At 48.9% G+C, this 18454-nt stretch overlaps 1 protein-coding gene across 1 annotated transcript in view; it reads left to right on the top strand.

The window, feature by feature from the left end:
* The window catches only part of LOC123935269 (dehydrogenase/reductase SDR family member on chromosome X-like), a 116250-nt gene that overhangs the window by 66367 nt on the left and 31429 nt on the right, over positions 1-18454 (top strand). The window contains exon 4 of the mRNA XM_045995946.1: positions 14542-14643. Coding sequence (XP_045851902.1) covers positions 14542-14643 — 102 coding nt within the window. The remainder of the gene's footprint in view (positions 1-14541; positions 14644-18454) is intronic.

Here is an 18454-nt window from a genome sequence, read left to right as displayed (position 1 = left end):
ATTGTTCTCTGTGTATTCAACAAAAGAATGATGGTCTCCCAAGATTGTTTGCAACTTCCTGGGTTTACATTTCAAGTGATCCAATCAGTAGACCTGACGGGCAGTGAAGGCAGGTTGGGCTGATTCTAGTTTTCCGTGAGTTCTCCACCCACAATTAATATTCCAAACATGGGGAGGATATACCTGTATCCACCTGTCATCCTGGTCATTGTTGATGACTATGGTGATCTGAGCACGGTGTCCACAACCAGATTCCACAACCGGGCTCATGGTGTTGCTCTCAAGTGGACTTCCCTGGCTTTGCTATCTTCACTGTCATCTTGTTGGGCTTCTCTGGGGTTTTTGTCCCCATTGCTATCTTGTTGGACTTCCTTGGCTTAACTTCCCTGGTACTATCTTCAACTTGCCTGCTTTGCTGTCCATGCCACTGTCTTGCCAGTCTTCCCTGGCTGTGCTTTTCTCACCACTGTCCTATTGGACTTCCTTAACATAGCTGTCTCTGTCAGCATCTTGTTGGATTTCCCTGGCTTTGCTGTCCTCACCACCATCTTGTTGTCCATTGGTCCAGCTTTGGAAACTCAGATCTGCCTCGGCACTGCTGAGATGGGAAACCTGGAGAAGAACCAACGTGGTGCTTGGACAGAAGACCCAGAGCATCATGGGAACTGTGATCTGTAGGCATGTCTTCTGTGAAATGACCTCTGGGTCCCTCAAATGAAGTGGGAGCCCCACACATTCACCTGGCATAAATGTGGGGCACCACACACACCTGTAGGCAAAATGTAGGTGCTCTGTTGGAAGAACGCCAGGCATCTTTAGTTTCTTTCCTTATTAGAAAGTGAGGGATGGGAAGGGAAGAATGTGTTGCACTTGGCATCCCTCAGTGGAACTTCTCCGCCTTTGTGCAGATTGCTATCTCTCCAGTTCCTCATGCTCTGCTCTCACCACCCAGAGGTCACAGGAAGAGAATAGGTGGGGCACTTGGGTGGTTCAGTGGGTTAAGCCTCTGCCTTTGGCTTAGGTCATGGTCTCATGGTTCAGGGATCAAGCCCCACATCGGGCTCTCTGCTCAGCAGGGACCCTGCTTCCCCCTCTCTCTCTGCCTGACTCTCTGCCCTCTTGGGATCTCTCTCTCTCCCTCTGTCAAATAAATAAAAATCTTTAAAAAAAATAAGAATTTTTTTTTTTAAAAGAAAGAGAATAGGCTTCTGGGGACATAGCAACCATGGGGACCCCTCATGACACCACCTAAGGATTTGAGCCTGAAAATCCATTTTGATGTGATTTCAAAACCCATTCAAGCATGCTTTCTTAGATCCCTGACTCCGGGAGATGTGGGGCAATGTGTATTCTGACTCCTGTTTTTCCTCTGGTGTCTATATACCTGAGCGATGACCCAGCGGCTGAACGTGGCAGCATCTACTTACCGAGTCAGTGTCTGTCGCCATGAGGATCCGTCATGGATCATCATTAGCTTTAAATTAGAAACAGGTGCAGAAGCAGGTTCTGAAGAGAAATAGGATGAATGCAAGAGGCAAGCCACAGCGAGTTGGCGTATGGCCTCCCTGCTGCACAGATCCGTGACCCAGAAAGGCGAGAAATTGATGATCAGCCCTTGGGAGAGCTTGGCACACACAGGGTTCCTTAGCCCTGTGCCTTGACAAGACAGAGATTTAAAAACATCCTTGATGGCTTCTGTGCCGTGTCAGCTGAACATGCCAAAGCAGACACAAGACCTGACATGCATGTGCACGTACACACACACACACCAGACACAGACACACACAGACACACACACACACACACACACACCATGGCTATAAGCTGGGACAGCCAGAGTATTATCCTTGTGTCTCCGTGGCGGGAGCACTTACAACAGTAAGTGTTGGGCGTGATTCCAGCACTCCCATGCTGGTTTTGCTAAACAGCTTTATGGGGGAGGACCGTCAACTTTAACTCCCACTTCATGCTTATGGGCCCTTTTCTAAACTGCAGACACTGCAGCATGTTCCTGGTTGGCACACGGTGGCATTTACACCTCACAGGAGCCCCCACCCCGGCAAACGGAAAGCATTATCCCACTCTGCCGATGACAACCTTGCTCTTAGAGTGAAGGTTTGTCTCTCCAGAATTCACATGTGGAGGAAACCTAACTCCAAACATGTTAGGAGGCGGGCCTTTGGGAGGTAATTAGTGTTATGTGAGGTTGTAAGAGTGGGACTCCCCACCCCCCCATGATGGGTTGGTGTCCTTATAAGACAAGACTCCGGAGAGCTTACTCTCTTGCTCCTGTCCGTCATGGGAGGACGGTACAAGATGGCGGCCATCAACAAGAAGACTGCTTCCACCAGACATCGACCACACGGGCAGCCTCATCCCTCCAGGCTGGACCTCCAGCCTCTAGCCTTCTCATCTTTAAGTATGGCCTGTGATGCTTTGTTATGGCAGCCCCACCAGAATGATACAACCCCATAGCTCGAAGACACAGATGGACCTACCCAAAGTGGCCCAGTCAACAAGGGCTCTGGGGGTGGAATGGGGCTCAGGCAGTCGAGCTCGGAAGCCACTCAGTGATGAGGCTGTTCTGCCTCCATGGAGATGGACTACATCCTTCAGGAAACATGTGCCTGAGTGTGAATACGGGCTCTTGGGAACCCGCATGGGATGCCCTTGGACCAAGTCCAAGGGGAGGGTCTTGCTAGTGGCCTTTCTCTCCCATTAACATCTAAGTCTCTCCAGCCGCAGAGATGAGGAAACTCTTGGACCCAAAAGAAGCATCTTTATAAATGAGAGACAAGAGCATGTCCCGCAGGGTAACAGTTGGGACTCTCAGAAACGGGGGTCTCCTAGTGTCTGCTCTGTCAGGTAGAGTTTGTTGTTGCCACTCTGTCCTCATTTCAAAAAAACAAGAGACTGAAAACCAGCAAGTCTTCCTGGGTCCCTCAGAGAATGAGAATGGCAGTCACAGGACCAACTGCTGTCCTGAGAACTGGACGTACGTTTGCACACACACACACACACACACACACACACACAGGTGCACGCTGAGAATCACAGGTTAGTGGAAGCAGAAGTCCCCAGGGGGCCAGGCACAGGTGGAAATGCTTATGGGGTGATTGATGAGCTTCTGGAGTCTGAGTGTGGACGAGCCAGAGAATTTGGAATCCCCAGGACTCAGTCTGGTCCGGGTGGAGGGGGCTGCCTTTTTGGGAGATGCCCCTGCATGAGTGCCGCCTGGTTCTGATGATAAATGTTGGAGAAATACTCTGTCCTTTGGTGGGAGGGGGATGGTGACCATTCTGGAAATTGCCCAAAGAACTCCTGTCCCTTCCTGTCCTCATGGGAAAGTGTTTCACCAGTGCCTGAGTGCTCTGTGGGGAGTGAAATATTCAGTCTGGAATTTGACAGATACTTTGTGTGGGTGAGTGAAGGCGATGCTGTTTTCTTAGCACTTCCATCAAGGTGCTTGCAAAGCCATGTGTGGTCCAAGAAGCACCGCCTTGTTCTAAGGCGGCTGGCTTCCCTGCTCACCCTGTCCAGACGTCCTCCCACAGTGGGGTACTGGTGCCAAGGATGACCAAGCCAGACCATCTGGTTGGAGAAGCATAAGTAGGAGACACCTTCAGCATACATAACCTGGATCTCAGCATCCACAGGCATTCTGGATTGAATTGTGTCTCCAGAATTCCTACATAGGAGTCCTCAGCCCCTGGACTTCACAATGGAACTGTATTTGGGTATAAGGGCTTTGAAGAGGGGATTAAGGTAGAATGAGGTCAGTGGGGCGGGCTCTGGCTCCATGGGATTGGGTTCCTTATAAGAAGAGGGGATGAGCACACAGACATGCCCAAAGGGAGGACCATGTGGGGACACAGGGAGAACGTGGGGGTCTACATGGCAAGGAGAGAAGCTTCAGGAGGAAGCAACCTCGGCCCCGCCTCATCTGAGCCTCCCAGCCTCAGCCCCACCTGGATCTCAGATTCCCAGCCTCAGCCCCGCCTGGATCTCAGACTCCCAGCCTCCAGGACCAGGAGAGAATGCGTGTTTCATAAGCCTCTCTAATCACAGTGCTGTTACTGCCAACCTCGTGAACTCGTACAACAGGAAATCCAAACATCGTTCTCTGAAAAACATTACTGCTAAAATCATTACCATTTGGGTATCTTTAAATCGGCAAGGAAAAGGCAATTCAGATAGGCTGCAGGCAGAAAGAAAGAAGAAAAATACTAAAAAAAAAAAAAAAAAGAAAGAAACTGATCTGATGGAGTCAAATAAATGTTCATGACAAACGTGAACATTTTAAGTCTGCTCCTTGAAAACATTGTCAGACCCTTACAAAATAAGGACTGAGTTGACATTAGTTTCTAAAAAGATAACCAGAGATTTTATTTTATTTTATTTTTTTTATCTTAACAGAGAGTATTTTTTTGACTATAGCTCATGTTGACTGTTTGGATCTGATACGGAAGACAAAGGCAACGCAGTTCCCCGTTCTGTGTGTGTGTGTGTGTGTGTGTGTGTCCATTGGTCTAGAGACGCTAGCTATATCCGTCTTTCTAAATTGTTTGCTTTGTGAGTACTTCAAAAGATAATCCCCAAGAAAGGACGGTCAGCGGCTCCCAGGCAGGAAATGCAAAAATGGGAGAGACCCATAGGGAATTCCCACTCCGCCCCTCTTCCACCAGAACAGACAGGCCCATTTACACAGTTAACCTCCCTGGGAACACCGTGTGTGTGTGTGTGTGTGTGTGTGTGTGTGTGTGTGTGTGTGTTGCGATGTTCCTCCTGGGAGCTCGTAAGCCCCCCACATGCATCGTTTCCTGCCAAAGATGTCAGTTGACCTCCCACAAACGTAGTGGTGTACAGGTCTGCTTTTGGGTTTACCAGTTTTGTAGACAGTGTCATATCCCGGCTGATGGTTCCATGTGAGATCATTTGGGAAGACTTTAACATTTCTGGCATCTCAAGCCACAGGCTCATTTGAAGCCGATCATGCAGTTATTTGAATGTGCTGATATTTTTTTTTCCTAGTTGAAAGATTTCTAAAAGTATGTATATGGATATGTACCTTATATATTATATACTTTATGTATTTGTATTGTATAGAGACATAATATACATTGTTACTATGTAGCCTGTATTAAATGGTACATATAATACATATTATATATTATGTATTATGCTTATATCCTATTTACTTTATATCTATATTATCTATAACATAATATATACCACAATAAATATAATGGGCAAATATATGTATATAAATATAACATAGATAATTTCTGTATTTGGGGCGTCTGGGTGGCTCTGTAGGTTGAGCGTCTGACTTTTGGTTTTGACTCAGGTCAGGCACTCAGCCCTCTCCCTCCCCCTCTGCTCCTTTCCCCACTCAACCTGCTCTCTCTCTCAAATAAGTAAATAACATTTAACAAAAAATCCTACCTTGAATACATAATAATATATACAGATAGCCTCTGATTTGGCAGATGTCTGTGACACTACACGTTGAAAGGGTTTGGATCACCCAATTTTCTTATTGACATGTGGTCTTACAGCCGCATAAATCTGAGAGCATTAATAAAGCATCCGTGGGCACTGAGTGGCTCAGTGGGTTAAGCCTCTGCCTTCGGCTCAGGTCATGATCTCAGGGTCCTGGGATCGAGGCCCGCATCGGGCTCTCTGCTCAGCAGGGAACCTGCTTCCCCTTCTCTCTCTGCCTGCCTCTCTGCCTACTTGTGATCTGTCTGTCAAATAAATAAATAAAATCTTAAAAAAAAAAAAAAGTATCCCTGACATTTTCCCCGGGTCCTTTGAGGACGTGCATTCACCCCAAAGTGTTGTGCAATGGCATCCGTTTCACCCCGGTGTCTGTGCTCTCACATGGTGATTAACATCTTTTGAGTTAGCTTCCCACGAAGCCGGCATCATTCCCAGCACCCTGGCCAGACTTCGCCGTCCTCTGCGGGCATGTCTCAGCCGTGTGTTGCAGAAGGAAACAGTTTCCTGGGAGAAAAAGGAAACAAGTAAAAGACGGTCCCCTGCGCAAAAGGCATCCACCGTTAGGCAACGCTGCGGTCCCTTGGAAGAGAAAACACGACGTGTTCTGTGTCTTGATGGCGCGTGTTCTTCGGGAAGGTTTAACAGCCTTGATGAAGTGGGTCTGCCAAACCTTAATGTGTGCTTTACGAGCACGACGGGGAGATGATGCGGAAAATCGATGTGGCACCCCAACGAAATGACAGTCATTACCGTGCAGATGCTGGGACCTCATTCCCAGATCCGATTCTCGGGCCCCCGGGGGTGCTGCCGAAGGACGCAGGACAAGGCATTTGGCTCAGGATGAGAAGTGCCATCATTTCCAAGAGGGACAAATAATACTGGGATGTTTTCATCTTCCCCTTGATGGGATGCAGAACAGCTTCAGGGACAATGATTGGGGAGGCAGTCCTCACTCTACGCCACCTCCTTCATGAAATATTCATAAAGTAAACACAGAGCACCAGCCACCATCAAGCCTTGTTTGTCTGCAAGTCAGCGGAGAGAGGACAGCCCAAAACAAGAAGCGAAACAAAAACAAAACAAAATGATTTCCTGTTCTTAGACAACGTAAAAACAAACGAAAACCAAAGACCTGTTATGGAAATGGATTCTTTATTTCGGTTCTTAGGAAATAAGTCCAAAAATTTTCCTAAAGTGTGACCATGATTTGCCAGACGTAATATTAATGGGTGGAGGGGGGTAAATTCTGGAATTCCTCCCTAGGGCCCAAAGAATTTTTTAAAATCTGACCTATTTAGTATGTTTCATTATGTCCTCTGTGTCTGAAGACTTGATTAATAATGTAACCAATTCCTTTAGAGATTATCAGAGTCTGGATATTTTTAGGGGAGCTTGTTTAAGTGGGGAAGGAGGGAGGAAAGAAGGAAAGAGAGAGGAAGGGAGAAAAGGAAGGAAGAGGAAAGAAACTGGACCCCAGTCCTACAAGTTCAGGGAACTGAATTTCACCTACAACCGGAATGAGATTGGAACAGGACCTCGAGGCATAGCTGAGACCCCCGCCCATCTGACCCGGTGCTCCCCAACCCAGACTTGCCATTTAAAGAACTGGGACATAATAACTGGGTGTCATTTGAAGCCAGTCCACGTGGGATGTGTTGTTATGCGGCGTAGCTAGGTGCTCCAGCTGGCTCCCTGAGCCCTCAGCCCTGCCCAGAGGCAGGATGGTCCTATACGCAGATGTGCGTCTATACCCCTGGGTTCTAGCTGTACATCGGCTGTCTACACCGAAGTAACTGCACTTCCTTCTCAGCAGCGAGCAAGGAGGGAGAGCCTGAGAGCCTCTGAGGAGGTCAGATGCCGTAGACAGCAATTCTCTTCATGTCCTAAAAACCTGATTAGGGACCATTGTTTCCCTGTGCACCCCACGTGGCTGGTGCTTGTCTTTTTTCTACCTGCTTTCTTAGCACCTCTGACTGACCCGTATCATCACGTAGCATGCTGGTTATGTAGGCACAGGAGGGCATTTATTGGGGTCCCATTTTCCCCCATTTGTGGCCACCAAGCAATTCCCTTGATGCATTTGATTTTTTTTTTTTTTTTTTAAATGACTGAGGGATCCATGGAGGTACCTGTGGATTTTAGGTCCTCCAAGGTGATTTTTTAAAGGTAGATGGCGTGATGATTTATTGTACCTAGACCTTTTGAAATGACCACCGTATTCTATTCAATTAACGTATCATCTCATGGAGCTCCCACGTTGTGTGTGCAGTGAACACCCTTGTGATCTCCACGCAGTAAATTACAGTATTTAATTCAGTGCTGGTTAACTCTCTTCACCGTGCTGAGGACGTGCGGCTGGAGTGTCATACCCTTTGACCAGCATCTACCCATCCCTGTCCCAAAAACCCCCCCGGCGTCCGCCATTTTGTGTTTCCGTGGGTTCCCTGTTTTTAGATGGCACACGTAAGTGAGATCACGCGGTATCTGCCTTCCTCTGCCCGAATTCCCATACGGAGCATCATGTCGTCAAGGTCCATCCACGTTTTGACAGATGGCAGGATCTCCTTCTGTGTCAAGGCTGAGTCATCTTCCATTGTGTGGATGGACCACCTCTTCTTTATCCATCTCGATGGGCGCTTGGGTTGGTTCCAGGTCTCGGCTGTTGTGAAGAATGCTTCAGGGAGCGTATCTCTTTACTCTCCTGCTTTCGTTCTCTTGTACGCAGACATGGACTTGCTGGATCTCATGGCAGTTGTGTTTCTAACTCTGGGAAGAACCTCCCTGCTGTGTTCTGCAGTGGCTGCCCCAGTTTGCATTCCCACCCACAGGCTCACCAACACCCATCACCTCTTGTCTTTTGGCGATGGGCATGCTAACAGGTGTGAGGTCACCTCCCCCTTGGGATTTCAATTTGCATTTCCCACGTGGTTGGTTGGGTAGACACTGTCATGGGATCTGAGCAGGGAACTCCCTAGGAATTAAGTTTCAAGAGGCTCGCCATGCTGACCAGCCCTTGCTGACGACCTTGTGATGGTCCAATACCTAAGCCACGTGCAACATCCTCACTACACCTGCATTAATGAGCAACCCGTGAGCATCAGGGCTGGGGCAGCCCTGGGGGCGGGGCATAGAGCAAATTAGATCTGCAGGAGGATGGTTCCCCTCCTTGCAGAAGGAATTGTTTCCAAGCTCTTTAGAAACCCCCGTTTCCATGCAACATGCTGAGTGCTTCCTCATGGGCTTGTCTATATGTTGGTTCCAAGCTGCTCTTTTCTCTTTATGTTGAAAGCACTTTGGGGGCCACCTGCTGTTTGTCTTGGGGCAGATCAAGTGTGTTTTGTCAATCCCCACGTTCTTAATAAATAGGCGCGTCGCGACTGTCTTCCTACGCCGTGATCTGAAAAGCCCACGCCTTTCAACAGGAACGCATACCAAACCTCATGATTTGGGTTGTAGTTGTTGCCTTTTTTGGGGGTGGCTGTTGCCATTTTACATGTAAGCGTCTTGGGCTCGAATTTGTGGGGTGTTACAGTGCTACATGGCTGGGCCAGGTATCTCTAGAGAGAGGACACTGGGCGGGGACACCAGGAAAAATAGGTTTCCATGGAGGTGGTGTGGGCGCATATGCGTGTGCATGGACAGTTTCTGCCTGTAAGGGAGACTCTCCGAGGAGGAGTTTCCCTTGGTGAGGACGAGCCAGCACTCAAGTGGGCCCAGAAGGGCGACAGATTGCCCCTTCCAGCTGGTTCTAAGACAACATCCGATGCGTAAGATGTGTTTGGTTGAAGAATGGGCATCTTGAATGCAAAAGGCTGGGCGGGTGGGTGAGGACGAGATGCACCTGCCTGGTTGTGCCCACCGAGTCCCTGAGAAGACGGAGCCCAGGCGCTGGCTGTAAGGCTGGGTCGTGATGCTTGGGTCTTTGTAGAGGACTGCCCAGACAGGGCACTCGAACAGTACCATGCCCCCGTGTGTCGGAAAGAGAGGGAATGTGGTGTGCCATGTAGAGACACATACTGTCCGAGCTGCTGTCTGGGACCCCAGTGTGGGACCCCAGTGTCTTGAAGGGTCCTGGGCTCTGGGACGGGCATCTGGTTAAGAGCATAAGCCTCACTCCAGACAGATGCCTGAGGCCTGATGCCGTTCTCTGCCCGGATGGTGTCAGTACAGCCTGCTTCTCTGGGGACCTTCTCTCCCTGTACAGCCCCTCCCCCCGAAATACAGCCCCAGCATTCAGCCCTGGAGTGGGGCCTCAGAGCCAGCAGAGGGACGTGAAAATGCTCCTTTCTTCATCCACTTTGCTCCCTCCCTGCTAGGGAGCTCTGCCTCTCTGGCTGTCTGCCTTCCTCTTTCTCTTTGTCTCTGTCTGTGACTGTCTCTGACTATATCTCTGTCTCTGTGCATCTGTGTCTATCTGTGTCTCTGTGTGTCTGTCTGTCTGTATCTCTGTCTCTGTGTCTGCCTCTTTCTGATGGTCTTTCTGTTGTTGTCTCCCTCTCTGTTTCCCTGTCTCGGTCTTCTGCGGTCTCTGTTTCCCTTTGTCTCTGTCTTCCTCTCTGTGCCTGTCTCTGTCTCCTTCTGTCTCTCTGTTTGTCTCCCTGTGTCTCTCTGTTGCTGTTTATCTCTGTTCTATTTCTCTGCATCCCTGTTTCTCTGTGTCTGTCTGTCTCTGACTATTTCTCTGCACTGTATCTCTGTGTCTCTCTGTCTCTCAGACCCTCTGAGTGGTCTTTCCCTATCTCCCTGTCTCTGCCTTGGTCTCTCCATCTCTTGCCCAGCACTCCCCTGCCCCCCGTCACAGACACTTTCGGGGACAGGCTTGCGTGTGCTGCGGACCTAGAGGGCGGGATTTCAGGTCTCAGCAGACGAGCACAGGACGAGTCTAGACAGCTGCTGCCACATCTGCTTCAAATTTACTTTCTTCAGAGAAACAGAGCAATGTGGGGGGGGGGCAGGGAGTGCTTAGGACACTCTCCTCCTCCTGGGCAGACCCCGGCACTTTGTGGGTCTCTGTTTCTTCGACAACTGCCCCCCACCCCTGCCCTGGGGTTTGCCCTAAGCGGGTCCAGCAGGTGGCAACCCCTGAATGTGGTGTTGGGTCCCGGGATGGCTCTGGCTGACCCCCCCCACCCCCGCACACAGGCACAGGTGTGCCCCACGCCCCGTTTGCAGACAGAGTTTCTGTTCCCCACCAGGGAGCAGGACAGAGTTTCCCAGCACCGGCCGACCCTGGGCACAGGAGACAGACATGTTTGCTGTTGGGACAAGGCTGAGAGCTGTCAGTCCTCCTCTTGACGTCCCTTTCCCCCAAACCATGCCTCTCTGCCTTTCAGGGAGCATGTTGTTCCTAAACTCACCCCATTCCATCGCGAGGGGGAGCGGTTACGGGCAGTTCTAGGAGGATTTTCCTGCCGGGAATCCTCTTTGGAAATGATCTTCTGCTTTTTTCCCTCCTGTTAGACACACTCACTTTTGATCATCCCCAAGGGTTTTTAATTTACGTTTGTGTTTGTGACTTTTTCATCTGTGGATACAGATGTCACCCGCGGGGTCAGGTGCTTTCCAGATTCCGAGTCGTCCCCTTCTGGTGTTGCGTCTTTGCAGATTTTTGTATCACGACAACGCAAACGTCATCAAACGAAATAGCTCCACACTTCCGTGCCTCTGTCTGGAGTCTGTCGGTAAAGGTGCGATTGTCTGTTCTTTCAAAGTATGAGAGAATTTGCTGAAACACCGTCAGCCACGCTCCCCTCTTTCCCGGATGCCGTTCTTTTTGTCATTTTTCTATTGCTGTCATATTCCTCGTTCTGATTACTCCTAATTGCCTTGATTAGGCTATAATAATCGGTATTTTCACAGAAAAGTATTCATGTCCCTGAAATTTTCATCTTTTTGTTATCAACTTCACATATTAATATGGAGAGAATTAGGAACCCATAATTATAAAATCTTCCTCATTACAAAAGACCCGTCCCTGTTTTGTAAATTTGCATTCTTCAGCGTTGCCAAGTGTCCTAATCACAGCCTTCTCTGGGTCCTTGTTCCTCTTCTTGTCTGTTGGTCTGTCAGATGTTCAAAAATGGACCCGCACTAATCCTTCTGTAAGAATTGGGATTCTTGGTGTCTCTCCCTGCATATGCAAGAGTTCTTAAGAAATGCAGCTGGATATTATGCTGCTGTGAAGAAGAGGAAACAGCCCAGTGTTACCAGAGGACATCATATTGGTCGACCATTGAGTCCCTACCTATTAAGTCTTTGTGTCCCATTCATGTTTTAGTCTTGAGTTATCCCTACTTTGTACGAATGAGGTCAACCTCCCCATTGCGTTTGCTTGTTTGATAACTTTTGATCTTTTTATTCCTAATCCTCACTTCTTAAAACTATAATCAACATATAGAAGAATTCACCTTCCCCCCCACTCGCTGCCACCTGTGGGAGGCCACCATATTGGTTTTCAATCAGGACCAGTGTCTCAGGACTCATGCCTCCTTCCTGGGTCTTCCATTCTGTCTCCATGGACGATTGGTATACCTCACATTTTCCAGTCATGTTTCGCAGATACGGTACTTCTTGCCCCCTGAGAAGTACGTGGAAGTCTTCCATTCTGTAATTAAATTGGCCAATTAATTCCAATTAATTAATTAATTAATGGCCAATTAATTGAACACAAGTGGGAGGTACCATTGATGGCATTCCAGGTAGAATGGAAAACGCCACCCATGTCTCCTTCCCCCACCTCCAGCTCCCACGTGCCCTGCTGGATCAAAGACCCCTAACCCAATGCACATTGTGGGCCTTGAGTGGTGGGAAAAAATGCAGATTTTAGGTAGGGGTGCCAGCCGAGCTCCTAAGAAATGTGACTTCCTTTGTCTTGTCTGAGCTTGGTCCTGGTGCTTCTGCTCAGCAGGGGTGGTACCCACGCTCTGCAACGTGTCTTATAGTTCCTGTTGTCAGGGATGGACCCTGTGATAAGTTCTAGTTTGCAGTGACCGCTCTGTCCTCCACGATGGTGGGGCTTGATTTATGGGCTCAGATTGCATATGCAATGTCAGCCCCTTGCACCACGTGATCCTTCTCCTTCCTGCTGGTGATATCCTGTAGCACTAATAGTGGGAGGGGAGTAGTTCCTGAATTAAGGTAGGAAAGCAGGTGTTGCTGGAAACCATGGAGCCAAGCCCTTTGGCTGCCTCACAAGGTAATGATCTCAAAGTGGAAAGGTGGCTCTCCTGTTTCTGGCTGGTTAGGAACCCTTTCCTTCAGGGATCAAAGAAAAATTATCTCTGACTTTACAAAGATGCGGCAACATTGCTCCCATCCTGGAAGCTGAGCTTGTGTGTCTACCAACCCTGTTATCATCCATTCTAGTTACTGGAAGTAGTGTAGATTTCCCCCTTAAAAAAAAAAAAAATTTATATCCTCATGAATATGTTGGGGGAGAATTTGAATGGTGTCTCAGGAATGCCTATCCAGATGGTACTATGTTCTAGAGCAATGCTTCCAAACCATCTGCGGCAAAACCCCTTTCCCAAATCTGTCACAGATTGATACCGATGTAGATGGGGCAGACAGGAATTACTAGAAAAATAAAATTTAAAAGCACGCAAAACGGAGACTCCAATTTTGCTTTTTTTAAATCATTGAATTCAGCAAACATAAAATGACTCTCGATTTTTTTTTTTTTTAATTTTCTAAACACTGTTCTCAATGTTGGGCTGTGTCTTACGGCAGACTGGTAACAAACACTTCCCAGGATGGAACCCATCTGTAGATCTCACTTGGAGGGGCTTTGATCCAGAAGCCTGCCCTCCCCAACTCCCACCGTATTTCTTTAGAGAAAATACTGAAAACAGGTCCTTCCTCGTCCTCAGTGGTCATGCGACTTGGCACATATCTGCTTTGTTCTTCACACAGAAGAAGCTGGGAACTGTAGATTATCTTAAAATGTCCCTTCCAAGTGAAAGCAACTATACATGTTCCAGAATATGTACCCTCCCAATCTAGTGCTTGTGGCTGGCTCTCCTGTGTTGTGATTACTGTTTTACTTATTTATTTATTTTGGGGGGGGGGAGCGAGCAAGCAGGAGGAGGAGAGTGCCAGAGGGAAAGGGAGGGAAAGAGAGAGTCTCAAGCAGGCTCCCTGCTGACTGCAGAGCCCCACAAGGCTCAAAACCGAGTGGGATGCTTACCTGACTGAGCCACCCAGGCTCCCCTCCCTCCGTGTTGTGATATTTAAAGTGTTTTATGAGAAGCGCAAAACCACAAAACCGTGAAGACATGTCTCGCACCCGGGCTGTGTGCCACTGGTTCTTGGGCAGAGGAGCTGCGTTCCCCCCTGTTCTGGGGTCTTGCAACTAATATCCAAGAGAGCATGTTCCCCAGAGCTGGTCCCAGAGACCCAAAGTGATGTCCCCGTGCAAAGACCGTCATGCCAGAGGATGACCCTGCAGACTGATGTCAGCTGCAAACTGTTGGTGCTCTGAGTTCCTCGCTGGAGCTCAGAATGCCTTTCCAAACTCATTCAGTTGTTTGTTTGATGAATGAAGCTCCTTGAGGTTGTAGGTCTGAGGCTCTGACCTTCCTGCTGATTTTGGCCAGGGGCTGCTCTCAGCTCCCCAGAGCCACTGGAAGGATTTTGACCCATGGAGCCTCACAACATGGCAGCTTACTTCATTAAAACCAGCCCGAAAATCTCTCTCTACCAGCCTTGGCGAGAGGGGATTTACCTAAGGAAATGCAGTCCTGGGAGTGACGTCCCATCATCCTTGCCATATAATGGAGCCTACTCAAAGAACTGACATTCCAATTTTTGCCCTTACTCTGTTGACAAGAAGCAAGTCACAGGTCCCATCCACACTCAAGGAGAGTGTATCATCAAGGGCGTGACTCATGTAGTGTCTTCTTAGGGTGTGTTTCCTGCATGGTACCTTTGTCTTTAAAATCCGGTGTCCCTCTCCTAGTGGGATGGAACTTAACTTATTTAGAAACGTTGTAGGTTCTGTTGTTGGTCGGAAGATAATCCGGTGTTTCTGTCCTTTCGCAGTGGAGTTTTTATATTGCGATCTGGCGTCTCTGAAGTCCATCCGGAAGTTTGTCCAGACGTTTAAGAAGAAGAAAATCCCTCTCCACGTCCTGGTCAACAACGGTGAGTCCTGGGGAAATGCAGAGCTGAACTCTATGCAGACACGCACACCAACTGTCCCGGGATAGACGTTCTCTGGGAAAGCAGGATTTCCATGGGAATTCGGGAGTCTATGTGCTGTGGTCACCGAGGCTTGGCTTCACTGTTGCGTATGGCTTTCGTCAGGGGCATAATTGATTTGAAATGATGGTAAGCCTGATAATACGTTGTATGAAGTCGGTATTTTCGATGGCCCTTGTGAGCTAATAAGGAAGGTGTGTCATGGATGTGTAAGGGTTGGGCATTTTCACAAGTGTTACCACATGAAGTCCTCAGCATGTCCCCATGGAGGTCATCAGTATGTGGGCTCTATGCCCAACTGTCTCTTGACGTCTTCCCTGCAGCTCCTCAAATGGACATGTGGAGTCCACATCTCCTCTTCCCCTGACTTCACCGTGCCCACCTGTCCATCTTCCAACCTAGACCCTGTTCCCTTCTTTCAGCCACGCTCAGCTCTTAAGGGCCTCTTGGACCCATCTTGGTGCCCAAGACATTCCTCTCTTCCCCTGCTACACTCAAGAGATATCGTAGAGGTTCATCCAAACCCTCCACAGTGAGGAGGCAGTGCCATGAACGTGTCCAGACTGAATCCATGTAGAACATGGAAACTGTTGGAAGTGTGGTGGAGACACACTGGTGTTGGTAGAACATCACACATCCCTTTGAGACTTGGAGACCGGCTGGTCGTGTGTAGAGGAGAGAAATGGTAATATTAATAGGGTGAAAGGAATAGCCATCAGTCAAACCACAACACCTTCATTCCAAAATACGTAAAACATTTGCTAAATTATTCATCTGTTGCATGGCAGGGAGAACATTACCATTGGACCCCTGTGATTCTGCTGAGTGCACTTGGATAATCCAGGCGGATTTCCCCAACTAAAGAGATGTAATTGGCTCTCTTCTCCAAAGTCCTTTTGCCAGGGAAGTTACCCTAGTAAGAAATCACGAGAATGATGATGTGGACATAATTTGCGGGGAAGCGGGAGCATAAGTCTACGTAGTAAGGCTACACCATACTAGTCCATCTGATTCTGGCTTCCAGGATTCGATTGCCGTCTCTTTATCTTCTTTCTCTTTGTCTTCACGTGTTTTAACGTGATGGGCGGGTGCCGGACAAAGTTACAGCTAACACCAGTCCTACCTGCTTAGCCTAGAAAGGACACTACGTGTGTGTTATTAGTGCTGGTGGTGATCGTCGGAAGGCTTGGGATGATTTTAATTTTCCTTTCCTCATGGACCTTTCTTGGTATTTTTCAAGGTTTCCCGAAATGGGTGCACCTTTAATTTATTTGCAGAAATCAGTGATTTGGGATCCCTCCGTCTTGGTGGGAGCTTCCTGGGTCAGGGCATTCCTCACTATTATAAATGTTGAGAATTAGAATATTATGAATCGCCCAGTGTAGACACGAGCTGGCAGGACTGTGGGGGATCCGGTCCAAGTGCACATCTTCTTTCCTCAGTCCATGTAACACCCTCAGCGATTAGGGACTAGAGCTCGTCATCCTGGAGCAGTTGATCAGCAGCAGGACGAAAGTGCCGTGGTGAGCTTGTCCAGAATTTGGGAGATTTTATAGACCTGTCCATGCATGACAGGGGTCATCGGCGGATGCCCCATGGTTCACTCTCTGCCCTTCACTTTCAAGATGACCCCAGTGGTCCTAACACGGTCCCTGTTCTTCTCTGCAGATGGTAAACCAAGCATGCCTGGTTCGTCTAACATTTCTCTGGAGACGGGGACACAGTTTGAAGGTGGATCCAGGGAGGCTGGACCCTCTGTACGCCATGTCTGTTTTCCCTCTAGGGAATCCCATCCATACGTTGGCTTCACATACCCCCAGACTTTCCTCCCCACACACCTTCCTCTGTGCTCAGGACCTACCATGGCTTCTCCCTGCCCCAGATGCATGGAGACCCAACACGTGCACTATGGAAACCCTGAGCCCCCGACGGCACTGGCCTTAAAGGAAAAATCCCATGATTCTCCTTGAAATTTCCTTGATTTCTCTTGCATGGACTTGCCTTTCCCAGCTTCTAGAGGCTAGCACCCTAGAAGCTCATGGCTGCTTCCCACACCCACTGGAGTAGCATCAGCAGCTCTCTCTGTCTCTCTGTGATGTTTACTTCTGTCCACACATACCTTCTCTGACTCTGAGCCTCCTGTCTCCCTCTTGTGAGGACACTCGTGGTGACCCTGGACCACTGGGGTCATCCAGAAGCATCCTCAGCACGGTGTCCCTAATCCAATCCCATTGGCAACATCCCTTTATCCACCTAAGGACACATATTCACAGGCTCTGCAGATCACGATGTGGACATCGTTGGGGAAGTTATTGTGTCCACCATGCTGGACATGGGATGCACACGTGTTTGGGGATGCCATCTGCCATACATGGACCAGGACATGGATGTCTGTAGGGACATGATTCTGTCTCCCAGCCAGGGATCAAGTCATAGATGTTGGTGGGGACATTATTCTCTTCACTATGTGGGGACCAGGACCTGGATGTTGGTGGGGACATTATTCTGTCTCACTCATGGGGGCCAGGACATGGACATCTGTGGGGACATTATTCTCTCCACTCTGTGGGTATGAGGACGTGGATGGTTCTGGGGACATTCTTCTGTCCCCCACGTGGAGACCAGGATGTGGATGTCTGTGGGGACATTATTCTGACTGCCACATGGGGTTCGAGACATGGGCATTTCTCTGTTTGCTACATGGAGATCAGGATTTGGACATCCTTGGAGACATTCTTCTGCCTCCACATGGGGACCAGGATGTGGACATCCCTGGGGACATTCTTCTGTCTCCCACATGGGGACCAGGATGTGGACATCCCTGGGGACATTCTTCTGTCTCCCACATGGGGACCAGGATGTGGACATCCCTGGGGACATTCTTCTGTCTCTCACATGGGGATTCAGGATGTGGGCGTCTTTGTGGGGAAGTGGTCATCATTCAGCCCACCACACCCACCTTATGTGAGCTCAGTACTTCTCAGGCAGCAACAATACAGTCATAAACGAGCACCCTTGACCTCATGGAAGCCATTCTCTAGCAAAGGAGACAGATACTCCGCAAGTAATCATTGAGTTCTTCAACCCACCCCAGAAAGTACCACTTGCAGTATGACAACAGGGTAGTGAAAATGAAAGAAAAGACGCCATCTCAAACATGATCTGTCTGGAAAGCCCCAGGCTTCTGAAGTGGCATCCCATGGAACCCAGGATGGGAGGAAGGCCACAGGGACAAATGGCCCTGGGCCCAGTGGGGTGGCAAGGGCTGTGCAGTCAGGATTGCAAATGGATTCATCTCCAGCCCAGTACGCCCAAAATTACCTTGATTTATAGGAAGAGAAGGCATTTCTCGTGTGTCGCTCTCCTTGGTTTGTGCATGAGCATTCCTCCTTGCTGTGTGTGGTGGGAATTCTGAGTCAAGACTTTTTGGAGATATTTGGAGGAGTCAGCAGATGCAAATGAGTGTTCCAACCACAGGCCTTCTCAGAAGAGGACCCTAGCCATGGCATGGTTGGTGTTCAAGGGGGGTTGCAGAATTTCCCAAAACTATTTGTCCGAGACCCTCCTCTGTGATATTTACTTCCTCCCGCCAAGGCGACTGGTTGAAAGGATGTGGGTTCCCGGGACCACATGTGTTCCATCTCCTGGAATACAGCCCCACTGCATTCCACAAAGGGACTCCCAAGGTCCAGGAGGAGCTGGAATTTGTGCTTTTCTTCTCTCTCTCTCTCTCTCTCTCTCTCATTTTTAATTA

This window comes from Meles meles, chromosome X, assembly GCF_922984935.1.
Source record: "Meles meles chromosome X, mMelMel3.1 paternal haplotype, whole genome shotgun sequence".
NCBI lineage: Eukaryota > Metazoa > Chordata > Mammalia > Carnivora > Mustelidae > Meles > Meles meles.
Note: the sequence above shows the minus strand (reverse complement) of the source record. Positions and strands in the feature narration are given on the sequence as shown.